This window comes from Blennius ocellaris, assembly GCF_963422515.1.
Source record: "Blennius ocellaris genome assembly, chromosome: 11".
In the NCBI taxonomy this organism is placed as follows: Eukaryota; Metazoa; Chordata; class Actinopteri; order Blenniiformes; family Blenniidae; genus Blennius; species Blennius ocellaris.
This window is the reverse complement of record NC_137660.1, coordinates 24126800-24140712: the sequence shown is the minus strand read 5'-3', so window position 1 is coordinate 24140712 and position 13913 is coordinate 24126800. Positions and strand designations below refer to the sequence as shown.

General features: G+C 39.0%; 2 protein-coding genes across 2 annotated transcripts; both read left to right on the top strand.

Annotated features, from left to right (window-relative positions):
• Positions 1 to 541: 541 nt before the first annotated feature.
• LOC308136151 (cytochrome P450 2F2-like) lies at positions 542 to 8146 on the top strand (the record flags this gene model as incomplete). Its single annotated transcript, XM_080504382.1, has 11 exons — positions 542 to 703; positions 2020 to 2182; positions 2434 to 2586; positions 2668 to 2828; positions 3086 to 3154; positions 3245 to 3349; positions 4842 to 4977; positions 6800 to 6885; positions 7073 to 7174; positions 7250 to 7391; positions 7486 to 8146. The coding sequence occupies 11 exons, from the start codon at positions 542 to 544 to the stop codon at positions 7671 to 7673; spliced, it is 1467 nt and encodes a 488-aa protein (XP_080360508.1). The 3' UTR covers positions 7674 to 8146.
• A 1134-nt stretch (positions 8147 to 9280) lies between these two features.
• On the top strand, positions 9281 to 13634 carry LOC308136434 (cytochrome P450 2D28-like; the record flags this gene model as incomplete). Its single annotated transcript, XM_080504771.1, has 11 exons — positions 9281 to 9442; positions 10107 to 10269; positions 11193 to 11357; positions 11438 to 11598; positions 11760 to 11828; positions 12052 to 12156; positions 12237 to 12375; positions 12593 to 12678; positions 12761 to 12862; positions 13225 to 13366; positions 13441 to 13634. The coding sequence occupies 11 exons, from the start codon at positions 9281 to 9283 to the stop codon at positions 13632 to 13634; spliced, it is 1488 nt and encodes a 495-aa protein (XP_080360897.1).
• Positions 13635 to 13913: the final 279 nt, after the last annotated feature.

Here is a 13913-nt window from a genome sequence, read left to right as displayed (position 1 = left end):
CCTACTTTACATTCATTTGCTCCTCCAGACAATATCTTAACATCCATTTAGAAGTGAAGCCCAGTGACCTGATGTACTCTCACCTCAATGGATAGATGTCAACCACACTCAATCTGTGGAAGTTTCTACCAGACAACTTCTGAACTCCTCAGATAAAAGTCCTGATGCATATACCCTGACTGAGATTGCATGTGTGATATTTGAGAAAATACAACAGATGGGCAAATTTTACATTTTGAGTGCGGACTGCTAAATCTGGCAAATCTGTATTTAATTTAAATTCTTCCCATTTTTAACTACATTCAGATGACTGAACTACTGGACAAGCCATTACAAGGCCAAATTAACAAAAGAGAATAAATGCACCAATCCCACTTCCCTTCTTTCTGTATAAGCACCTGCCATTCTTGTTTTTCTTAACTCACCTTTGAATGCAGTGAACAACAAGCCTGTCTGAGAGGGCTGGACTAAAGGTTGGGCTGTCCTTTAAAAGTAGGTCAACCATGCAACCTGATCAGTTTGGTCTGTACAACAAACAGTCATGTTTGTCTCCATTGTACTGCTATGGCTCTGTATTTGCTTCGTCGTCTATCAACTCAAACCTCGGAGGCCAAAGAACTTCCCACCGGGACCCCCCGTCCTGCCTGTACTGGGGAACCTCTTGCACCTCACCTTTGAGAACCCCTTGAAGGATTTCGAGAGGGTGAGAAAAAAACCTAAAATTTATAATAGCTCATTGCAAATGTATCATATTTTATATTTTTAAATTTTAAAATACTAAATGTAGGTCCGGGTTACTCAACAGCATTTCTGTTACTCTTTGATGTTGATTTAAAATATGCTATCTGCAAACCTGGAGCAGATCCAACCAGCACTGCAAGTCATACATACCAGACTTTCACTGCTGATAAATACACCATGTAGGTCAAAGGCATTTGCTTTACTCTGTCTTATCGACTAAGACATTTTCAAATTCTGCCGCTAGACTTCTAACAGGTGCACCTCAAAGGTCTCATATCACTCCAGTCTTATCGGCTCTCCATTGGCTCCCTGTAAAATTCAGGATTAATTTTAAGGTCTTAGTGCTGACTTTCAGAGCCTTAAACGGTCAGGCCCCACGGTACATCCTGGACCTTTTGAAGCCGTACTCCTCTGGCCGTACTCTTCGGTCGTCTGGCCAGAACCTGCTTGTAGTCCCTAACACTCATTATAAGACCCGAGGGGACCTGTCTTTTCAGTCTGTTGCCCCTAGACTGTGGAACGCTCTGCCCCTGTCTCTGCGCCTGGCAGACTCTGTTGTCTCTTTTAAAAAGGATCTGAAAACATGTTTATTTAGGAGAGCTTTTGGTTGATGGGTTTTCACTAGTGTCACTTTAATTTTACACATGCATATACATTTTATGTTGTTGTGTTACCTTTTCTCCTGTACAGCACTTTGTGATTTTATCTGTGAAAAGTGCTTTATAAATAAACTTTACTTACATGTTTGGAAATAACATTGTGACAGATGCTTTATTAACTCTGGACAGATATAACCAGACCTGCAATTCCACTTATACCGGGAAGCAAAGATAAGGCACTATAATTTTTTTGATAATATGGAATAACTTCATATAAAAAGTTGAAATCATGCAGAATTATTGAAACCGTTAGATAAAAGTCTTCTTTAACGCATCAAATCTTTTCAGTGCATGTACAGAATAAGGATAGATATTATATATATGCAGAAACTTACAGCAAGTGTCAAATCAAAACAGGGCTATCGTTTAACATCTACAAATTCCTACATGATAAATAATCTTGATGTCCACATGAGAGAAATGTATCATAATGTTACACTTTTGTATTACAGCAATTATTTTTATACCACTTAATTAAGACAGCAATAATGCTAGGTGAGCTATGCAGCTTTATCGAGTAGGAACCTTGGACTTACCTCAAATAAAAAACATCAACAAATCCTGTTTAACCCTGTTTTGTTGACTTGGTCTCACATTGACTTGTCTTGCTCCTTTCCAGCTGAGGAAGTCCTACGGAAATGTCTACAGTCTCTTCCTTGGTCCCAGACCAGCAGTTGTCGTCAACGGGTTCAAGGCCATCAAGGAAGCATTTATTACCAAGGGCGCAGATTTTGCTGGACGACCTCAGGACATGATCTTTAAAGTGATCTGTAAGAGTAGAGGTGAAGAGGACACGTCAAGTGTTGGACAGTTCTTATGCAATCACTATCCTGCAATAGGAAACAAAACCCAATCATCACAATACACTCAAACACTTACATAACTCTTCAACAGCTGGAGTAAACAAGAGAGGTGGAGCTCAGGATGAGCTGTAATTGAGATGGTTGTCAGTCCAGCTGCTTAATCAATTAATCGTCTCTCTGAATGAACATGAAGTTACATTCTCTCTAAACTCTTTGAGTTTCTGTTGCAGGAGTGGTTATGGCAGATTATGGCCCCGTTTGGAAGGAGCACCGTCGCTTTTCTCTGATGACACTCAGAAACTTTGGATTGGGGAAAACTTCAATGGAGGAGAGAATTCATGGGGAGCTTCAATACACCATTAAAACTTTGGAAAAAAGCATTGGTACACAATCAGGCAAACAGTGGGATGGTTTCTTGTAACAATTGCTTCCTGATGCATACATTTGTTTCATGTCTTTCACAGGCAAAACTCTGAGTCCTCAAGTTATGTTTCACCACGTGGCCTCCAACATCATCTGCCAGGTTTTGTTTGATACTCGCTATGAGTACAACGATGATTTCATGAGAGTGTTTGTTCGATGCGTCACTGAGAACACCAAGCTACTCAATGGGCCATGGTCAATAGTGAGTGAAAACACACTCTCCTCATCAGGAAAGATGACGAAATGCAACAAATTCATGCTTGCCTTTACCTATGTCTTCTATATAGGTCAAGATGCTAAATAACATTGAAAGTTGATGTTTGGAAAAATTCAACCCACCCCCGAAAAAACAACAACAATAAACAAACTAACAAAACATCAACAAAACAACAAAACAAAATAAGATACTATAAAAATTATTAAATTCAAAAATTATTCTCTGTGTTCTCTTTTCTACAGCTTTTTGACTCTTTTCCCATAATTCGAAACCTGCCACTGCCCTTCAGGAAAATATTCAAGAATTATGAGGTAATGCTGAAGTAACTCTTGATAGGTGGGCAGTGAAAAAGATAAAAGTGAGATTTAAAGGAATTAAAAATTGTGACTTTTGTTTTGTAGACTATTGCGGATCTTGCACGTGGGAACGTGAATGAGCACAAAACCACCCGAGTCCCCGGAGAGCCTCGAGATTTTGTTGACTGCTATCTGGATGAACTGGATAAGGTGCGTCCTGAGATAAATTTGCTTTATATCTGAGATAATATACTTAATTTGTGAAACAATAATGTTCAGGAGGAAACTAGAGCACCATGGGAAAAACTACACAAGCATAGCAAAGAAAGGACTGCAAAGTGTTATTAACTAAGAGCAAAGACAGTTTTAGTTTTCCAAGGTCAATTACATAACCCAAATTCTTAGATTGGATAAAAGAATGCAAACGCATAACCAGGTTCAAGCTAAAGCATTGTTTATCTAGGATAATCACATGACATAAATGACGAAGTGCACAAGCACAAACACACCCAAGATAAACTTACAGCAACAGACATCAACACTGTGAATGATTAACCATATCAAAGTCAAAGTCAAAGTCAAAGTCAAAGTCAGCTTTATTTGTCAAATGTGCTGATATGCATGACATACAGCCCAGATGAAATTCCGGTCCTCTCAGACCCACAGTGCACAGCTTAATAATATATTAAGAGAACAATAAAAAGACTTAAAAATCTATACATCTAAAATCTATACACCTTATAAACATATAAACAGTAAAGTGGCATGTACAATAGTAAAGTGGCATGTACAATGTGTGAAGACATGAGAAAAAACTTTGAAAGAGAGAAAACCACAACGATAAATAATAAATAAATTGTTACCAGAAAGACAGGAAAGCATGAGACCAAGGGTGTCAAACACATTTGAGTTCAGAGGCCACAGACAGCCCAATTTCAAGTGGGCTGGATTGGTGAACAGATAGATAGATAGATAGATAGATAGATAGATCGATAGAAGTTTATTGTCTGGCCTAAAGGGTGTCCGTAATTTGTCAGGGCTCAAAATTGCATAACACGCATACACATAGAAGGCATTAAGAACAATACTCATAATAAAAAACAATATTTCAACACAATTATTACTAAATATAAGGGAGAAAGGGAAGGACCAGCTGCAAGTTGTTAGGTTCTTGGAATTATGTTTCCTCTGCCGTTGAGGGCTGTGACTGCAGATGGAATGAATGATTTTCTTGGATATTGTTTTTCTGACCAGTTGGACTTTGTATCTTCTGCCTGATGGGAGGAGGGTGAATGAGTAATGGAGGGGATGGCAGGGTTCCTCTGTGATCAGGATGCTTTCCCTGATCACAGAGCGCTCATGCAGGCGGGACAGTGGATTTTGTGTTGTGCCAAATATTTTGCTGGCTTGGTTGTCTTTTGGATATTTAAAATTCTATTGTATTTTATAACATTCCTAGGTACCAGATTGCTGCAACAAAACAATTTCCCTTCGGGGATGATTAAAGTTATTATCTATCTATCTATCTATCTATCTATCTATCTATCTATCTATCTATCTATCTATCTATCTATCTATCTAAATCCAGTGATTTCCCCCTGAAGGTTGTGAACAGGTAGTTCCATGATAATCTTTAAATGTAAAGTTTTTCTTAGTAATAGTAAGCTATAGTAATCCATTATTCTTGCTTGCCTCACTGTAGAGAGGAGATGAGTCTTCGTTTTCAGAGGAACAACTGGTCGCTCAACTTCTCGATCTTCACGGTGCCGGGACTGACACCACCTCCAACACCCTGCTCACTGCTTTCCTTCACCTTCTGAGCAAACCACACATACAAGGTACAACTGCATCCATCAATATGGTGTATTGTTTTAAATTAAACTCAAAATGTTTTTTTGTCATGTATCACCATGTTTCTCTTTATTCAAGACCGGCCTGGATATTTTTTGTTGTTGTTTTGGTTGTTCATGAACTTTTAGTTTAACCACTCCCTAAATTGGATGTAACTGGATTAGCAGATGCTTTGTTGTACCTCTTGTTCAAAGTATCATTTACCGTATAGTTCCTAATAGAAGAGCACTGCCTCTAACACACGTTATTTGGATGAATTATGTAAAAACCTGGACAGGGCCTGTGATGAAAACAAAGATGTGTTTATTTTAGGTGACTTTAATGTAGATTGGTTTTCCAAAGATTGCCCGTTGTATAAGAAGATGTCTGTTATGACCACTATGTGTCATCTATCTCAGATTGTTGAACAGGCCACAAGAGTTTCTTTCAGTGAAAAGGGTGTAAAGACATCCACATGCACAGATCTCATATTCACTAATGTACCTGAACTTTGTTCAAAAGCTGTAAGCAGGGCTGTGACAGTGCACATCATGTCAGGCTGCTACTTCTGTGTCAACGAAGGCAAATGTAATCATCGTCTTTTACAGCATATTTGAACCTGCATTCACATGTTCCCAATAGATGTGCACCGCGAGCACGAGCGGAACAAATCCGAGCGGGGTCAGGGGCGGGGCACATGACCGGGCCCTTTAAACCCAAATAATAACACTCATCATAAAGTCATTTTTACAACATACATATGCCCGCAACAGCGGAGCTTACAAGCTTCAGAACCACGAAGAGCAACTATGTCATTTTGAAGCCCATCAAACGGACATGAAGTATAACAAATCAAGAGAACAACAAAAACATTAGGCTCCATGGCCCCTAACAATAAAACAGCACAAATTTAAACACTTCAGCACCACGGACAGCGACCACATCATTTCGACACCCACTTTAACTATTTCAACTAATGAGAGCAGAGTAGGCTACTCACCTATATCAATAGCTATAAAGTTGAGTACAACTGGCACAGTGGCCCACATGTTCATGAACAAACAAAATTTAAATATGAAGTGCTAAAGACCAACTCACCAATATTTGAAGGGCATACCGTGAGCCTTGTGCTTCGCGAACCCATCCACGATGCTCTGTATGTCCATTTTCTTTGCTCTCTCATTCTCTATGGACAACACGGCAAGTCCACTCAGTCTCTCTTGTCCCACTGTGCTCCTCAAGTGGTTTTTAATGAGTTTTAACTTTTTGAATGAGCGCTCAGAGGTTGCAACGGTGACGGGAAGAGTCAAAAATAAAAGGAGGGCAGTGCAAACCTCACCGAATGTAAATGTTACTGCTGGGTGGTTGACAAGCATTTTTGACAGATCCGCAACAGACTTTTGCTTTGGTATTTGAGACACAGCAGACAGATAACGTTCATTTTTTATCTGTTTATTAAATGTGTGAATTAAATATTTGAACAGGGACTGTGAAAAGGTTCAGTGAACTTTGGGGTATATCCTGTCACTTGAGAGTTGGAGGCAGAGGGAGGAGGAGGTTGTCTCGCAGTGCGTCCCGAGTGCGAGTGGCTTTTATCAGGATTTACAGCCATGATGTAGAAATATACTAAACTATATCACATATCACGTATAATAATGTATAATAATAAAATAAACAATATAAAATCTATCATTTCTATATCACATGTAACCCATTGGTAAATCATCTAAATTGCAGTTTGTTTTGCATGAGACTTTCCCAGAGACACTGGTGTCTCATTGCACTTTGTATTGCAGAATAGAGTTCACAATGTGTGCTCTTTTCTCACAGAAAGATGTCAGCAGGAGATCGACCGGGTTCTGGAAGGGAAGGAGCAGGCCAGTTTTGAAGACAGACACAACATGCCTTACATGCAGGTGCTATACATAATCATGTTCATGAGTCTTTCCCATAATAGAATAAATAAAAGACGAATGAAACATAACCCACCCATCTCCCAAGCTATTGTATCCATTTTTTGAATTTTAGCAGAAAGCCTCTGCACAAGGAGAACATGCAAACTCTGCAAAACAGATATATCTGTAGGTTTTTGTTTTTTTTCAGGCTGTGATCCATGAATCTCAGAGGATTGCCAATACCGTCCCCCTCAGTGTTTTCCACTGCACAATTAAAGACACAGAGCTCATGGGGTATTCAATTCCCAAAGTAAGAGTCGACTGGTTTAACCGGTTTTGGCAACACAAGGTACAATAAAACTCTGACAGCTCTATTTTTCTTCAGGGTACAATGATCATTGAGGATTTGTCCTCCGTGCTGAATGAAGAAGGACAGTGGAAGTTTCCTCATGAATTCAATCCTGAAAACTTCCTCAATGACCAGGGAGAGTTTGTCAAACCAGAAGCATTCTTGCCTTTTTCAGCAGGTTTGCATGCAATAACATTTAAGCACATTCCAAGAGAATCTGTTATTTTCTTCATTTTTTCTTAATCTAGCACCTAATTTTACTTTGTCCCCAGGTCCTCGGGTGTGTCTCGGAGAGAGTTTGGCTCGCATGGAGCTCTTCCTCATCCTGGTGACCCTGCTGAGGAAGTTTAAGTTCATCTGGCCTGAAGACGCAGGAGAGCCGGACTTCACTCTGGTCTTTGGGATCACCATGACGACCAGACCGTATCGCATGAAGGTCCAACTCAGGTCGACACAGTGAAGTGGTCTACAGACATGTGGAGGAAGCAGATGTGCAGAAAGTGCCATTGAGCTTACAACTCATCACTGAGATGATAAAATAATCAATACTATCGATGTGTGGTGGTTTCATGGTTATGTGTGATGAGTTTTATGCAACGTTTATGAATAAAAATGTGACCTGGGCATTAGAAATCATTTTTCTCTCCAGTAAAAGTAGTGGAATCATTATTTTTTTTTGCACACAAAAAATAACGTAATGTCCTTATCAGATATGAAGTATGAAATAATCATGTTTTGTTTTTTTATATCAATCTGTATCTGAAGCCTGCAAATAAGTTTGCCAAATTTAAATTTTTATTTTTATTTTGTATATTATCACTTTGTGATGTATTAATGCCTCTCTAGACATTGTATGTACTTTTGTGTCCTATGCTTTGCTATATAACTTGTGTATATATTGTTTATCTTGGAAAACATATTTTTCCATTTAAACCAATGTCACATGTGGAGCCAAGAACAGAGGCAGATATTTAGACTATTCTGTAGGAATAAACCTGATTGCTCAGTTTTTCTATTATTGTTTCATCTTGGTTTTCCTTAGTATGTTATTTCTTTTCACAATCCTGAGATGGACTTTTGAACCCGTCAGGGCATGTCAGACTAATTTTACAGAGACAAAATCTAACTGGAAATGGTTATTGCAATGTCTATACATACTCAGAAAAACATTGCCCCTTGCCTATTTTAAAAACTATTGTGTGATATGTCAGAAATCTAATGCAGATATGGATAATACTTGCATCCATCAATATGAAGCATAGTTTAGCCTCCTCAAAAAACTTTTTTAAAATGTATTTTGCACCAGGGATCGCATCCAATTTCGCTGTACTTGCACAATAACAAATCAAGATTCTATTAACTATTCTTGCAAAATAATATTTCACCTATTGCACCTAACTGCAAATTCACATCTTTTTTCTCAAGATTGTTACAAGGTCAATGTTAAACTTCCTGGGTTTACAACATTATTTGTCGTTTCTTCTCACAAGGGGGATGAAACTTGCCAATACAAGTTGATTTATCAAGGGAAAAAAACTCCATGCTCAGGTCCTCTGTGGTTGGGCCCATGCATTAGTACGCACCAATTTCTCACTGCCTCACGCCATGTTTACACATAGGCTACCCAGTTAAAAACATTTTTACCGGATATTTCCCTCTCAACGTTTAAAACCAAATCTTCATTTACACTGACCCACATATACAACTGGTTTAGAGTTGCTATGAGCATGCAAAACCTGAATGGTGTGTCGTAGCTGCCTTTACGTGCAAATGTGCGGCCCAAATGCAGAGAAATATCACCGTTTTTTCAGATACCCAGGTATGTGTAAATGTGGCCTCAGACTGTCATCCTCCTGCATGTTTTGCACTCTGTGCCTCACCACAGCTGGTTGAAATGAGTCGCTGATCAGAGCTTGTTGATGACTGCTATTGATTCAGGCGTGGCCACATGCTTGCAGAATAGAGACGGCGATAAGACAGAGGTGCAAAGGTTATGTATGTTTTAGAAATTGATCTGGAACCACAGTCTAAAGTAAAGAACAAATGTAGTGGAGTCACAGAATAACCATGTTCGTCACTGTAGTGCTGTTCTTTCTGGCAACTTTGCTTTTTTGGTTTATATTTTCAAGTGGAAGACCAGAAAACTTTCCTCCAGGCCCTTTGCCATTACCCATCCTTGGGAACCTGCTGGAGCTCAATCTGAAAAGTCCCATCGCTGACTTGGAGAGGGTAAATTTGAGCTTAAATCCCCAAAATACATATATATATATATATTTTTTTTAATGTATACTGAAAACCTGAATTAACAGACTATCTATTGTGTTAAAAATGTAACCAATGGCTTTTTTGGGGGGGGATTTTGTGTGGTGCAATATGTGCTTTTGTGTTTACTGTAATTCCGTCTGCAATATTCGATCAACTAAATGTATGGACTTGTTTCTTCATTGGAATGGTCTTATTATTCATTGCTTTATATTCATTGTCTGAACATTTCATAATACAGTTTCTCCAGTTTGAATAGTGATTAGAAATCAAAATATGGTGTATAATGACATTTTTGTATTTTGATTCATGTCCTTTTGTATATCAGGTAATTTCTGTCAGATTTGATCAATCATCTACGTAAATTCTTTAATCCGAATAGTTCTTCTGTACTATATTAGTTAATACAGCTATTGCTGCATCTCCTTAACCTTGGACTACTGATTGAAACATGTTGAAAATATAGTGATTTATGGTGCATTTCTGATGGGTTTTTTCACTGTAATGAGGTGAACCCGTCACCTGAAATGAGTAAATCTTTCACTGACACCATGAACTTTGCATACTGACCAATGTGGGAATGTCTCCTTAGTCTTGGCACTTGTATAATCCACCGCATTTCTGTTCCCAGCTGGCCAAACATTATGGTAACATCTACAGCATTTTCATGGGTCCCAGACCTGTGGTTATCCTCAATGGACTCGAAGCCATTAAAGAAGCTCTGGTCAACAAAGCGGCAGACTTCTCTGGCAGGCCACAGGGCCAGATGGTGAACCACGCCGTACAAATTAAAGGTATTGAGGTTGCTTTGCTCTATTTCGCTGCACAAAGTGACATTTGACTTTAATTTGAGGTTATGATGGGTTCAGGCCACCAAACATCAGCAATCTATTTAAATGTGTATTTGATGTGATATTAACAGCTTTCGGCATATAGGTCCAATTTCTCCAAAACAAACTTGAGATGATAATGGATTAAATCAATTATATCAGCAATGTAGCCTTCAATACCTGACTGCAGTGAGCTTTCAGAATTATTTTTTACACCTCGACACAATTCCTGTCAGAATTACTTTCCCACAATTACTTTTCCCACAACCAACATCAGAAGTTGAATATCTGAACTTAGATAAAATCAGAGCATGCATAAAAACACACAAACTGTAATATGATGAAATGTAAGAAATACACATCTCTCGGAGGGTTTGAAAACAAAAACCCACAAAAGCAATCTCCAAATAAAACCAGAACTATGTAATCCACTTCATGTTAAATGTTAAGTCATTGCAATGGCGTCATCTGGTGGCAGCAAAGGTGTAACACTTGTGGGGAAAGAAACTAACAGTAACTTTAAAAAAAAAAAGAAAAGAAGGAAACCTTATTGTTCTGGAATTACTAAAATGTGGATTAAAATCTAGCTTCGTTTAAAAGAATATAGTGCCCAGTCACGAACATCTTCCGTCTACTGGGAGAAGTTTCAACTTCTTTGCGAATACTGCGCTGAACCAACCTATGAAAATTCAGGTGGCTGATTAAATCAGTCACCTCTTTCACCCCCAAGAAAAACTTTAGATACCACTGAAATACTACAATGTACAATTCCAAAAAGATTGGGACGCCGAATTAATATGTCTCCTTTCTCTACATTTTAAGTTTAAATCAATGTTTCCCACATTTCATCTAACCAGGGTTCATAACTGGCCCTTGTGTCCACACAGAAAATGCCCCAGGAATAGTTCTGGCAGATTACAACCCGAACTGGAAAGAACAGCGACGCTTTGTCCTCATGACCCTGAGGAACTTTGGTCTGGGGAAACAGTCCATGGAGCAAAGGATTCTGGGTGAATTACAGCACATCACAAACATCCTGGAGGAGAGTGTCGGTGAGTGTGGGTCTCTAACATTGATTGTGCGACCTGATGGATATTGCGTCCTAGAATCATGTTTGATGTCCGTTCTGTAGATAAAACCATGGATGCTCAGCTGCTCTTCCACAACGCAGCGTCCAACGTCATATGCCAAGTCCTGTTCGCCAAACGCTTCGGCTACGACGACAAGCTCATGAATTTCTTTGTCAATTATTTTCACGAGACTTCGAAACTGGTCAATGGATTTTGGGGTATGGTGAGTTACTTACCCAATAACGTCACAACGACAAATGTAGATGAATGGTGATGACACTGCAGTGAAATCCTGTTAAAGACTAAACCACAAACCTAACAAACTACCATTTATTTGTATATGTTTACACAGAAAATGTTACAATTAATTCAATTTGTTTACAGATCTATGACTTTGTTCCAGTGGTTCGCAAACTACCACTGCCCTTCCAACAGGCCTTTAAGTTGCTCAAGGTATTCTTATTTTATTTATTATGTTGAATTCACATCCCTCTTTCAATCCAATGTGATAGATTCAGATGGGTTGACTGGCAAAAGCTCAAGATCACAGTATTGGTGCCATAAATTGCTTGTGTCAGTGTTCGTCTCCTCTGTATAGACCTGTTTGTCACAGCTTCCTCACAATTGTAGATCTGAAAGTTGAAAGGAGTTGACAAAAAATCTTTGTCTTTGCCAGATTGCTCATGAAATATATGATGAGAAAGTGAACGAGAGCAAAAACACCAGAATCTCTGGTAAACCCCAACATTATATAGACTGCTACCTGGATGAGGTGGACAAGGTGTGTATGTCAGTTATTATATTTACAGATCTGTTACTGTACTCCGAATTAATTTTTACTCACTGTGTCATCCTGCAAAGAGAGGAAACGAAGTCTCATCCTTTAGTGAAAATCAGCTGGGTTCCGTTCTTTTGGAGCTTCACTTCGCTGGAACTGACACCACTGCCAACACCACACTCTTCGTTTTCTTCTACTTGATGAATTATCCAGAGATACAAGGTAAATTCAGCTGTGGAGAAATCATGAAATTGATGAAATGCATGTATATCTGCACCTCAGTATATACTGTGTCTTGGCGTCTCTAATATTGGTCGTTGGGCATCTTTGCTAATGTCTAATGAATGAGCTTGTTGTCTTGTAATGTTGTCTTGAAATGGAGCTTCTTTTTGGTGTATCATAAAGTAAATGTCTCTGTTTTGTCCTGATGTTTTTGTAGAGCGCTGTCAGCAGGAAATTGATGATGTTCTCCAGGGAAAGGATCAAGCCAGTTTTGAGGACAGGCACCAGATGCCTTATGTACAGGTCGGATTATCAGGCCAGAACTCTACCCGACCTTGAACTGTGATATTCATCATAGGCCTTGACCAACGTCTTTATCATGCAGGCTGTTATTCATGAAATCCAGAGGGTGGCCAACACGGTTCCACTTAGCATGGCTCACTCCACCTCTAAAGATACAGAGTTGATGGGATTCTCCATTCCAAAGGTAACTAGAAAAGACAATTCATGAGCTTTCTGAATTTGCTTCTCAAAAATCTGCACAGGTTCTTGAAAATAAAGCTCTTGGTATGTAAAGTGTCTCCTCACTGTGGGGGAGGAGCACAAAGCTGCTGCTGTAGGTCCAGAGGCCATTTCTTCTTCACACTGAGAAGAGTTGACATGGTACAGGCATCTGATTAGGAATATCTCCATTAAAGTACACCAAGCATGTCGATGCTTTTTGTCTCTACAAGGCCAGCATGAGCCCGTGTGGCTCAACCAAGAAATATGGATGGATTTACTTTGCACATTCCTGCACAGTTTTGTAAACTTTCTATAATCTGAATATTGTTGCTTTTTGGTCTCCAGGGAACCATGGTTATCACAAACATGAAATCAGTGTTGTTCGAGGAGGGAAAATGGAAGATTCCTCATGAATTCAATCCTGAAAACTTCCTCAACAACCAGGGAGAGTTTGTCAAACCAGAAGCCTTCATCCCTTTCTCTGTCGGTGGGTGACATCGCTTTTACTGGCAAAGACGTGTGATAACGGAGCTTTTAATTCATGTGAAACGTATATTTTAGGTCCTCGTATGTGTGCCGGAGAGAATCTGGCTCGCATGGAGCTTTTTCTCATCACAGTGTCTCTGCTGAGGAAGTTCAAGTTCATCTGGCCTGAAGATGCAGGAGAACCGGATTTCACTCCGATATATGGCGTGACTCAAACACCCAAGCCATTTCGTATGAAGATAAAGCTCAGAGACACCATGAAGTCATAACTTTAGTCCATATACATAAACAGAGAATAGAAATGAGTTGGAAAATTAACTGGGATTGCATTTTTTGTTTATTTGATCTCCAAGTTAGATTTTATTCGTCATCTTGCAAACCTAATGTGATTTTTTTTTCTTTTTTGGGGGGGGTTTTAGCTTATTGCATTTAATAAAAATAAGCAAATGGGAAACCCTAGAGGGATAATCTTAGCTTTCTTCCACTTCATTTAACAGACAACTTCAAACACACATGTATAATGTTATGTTTATTGCAATGTTTGGTGA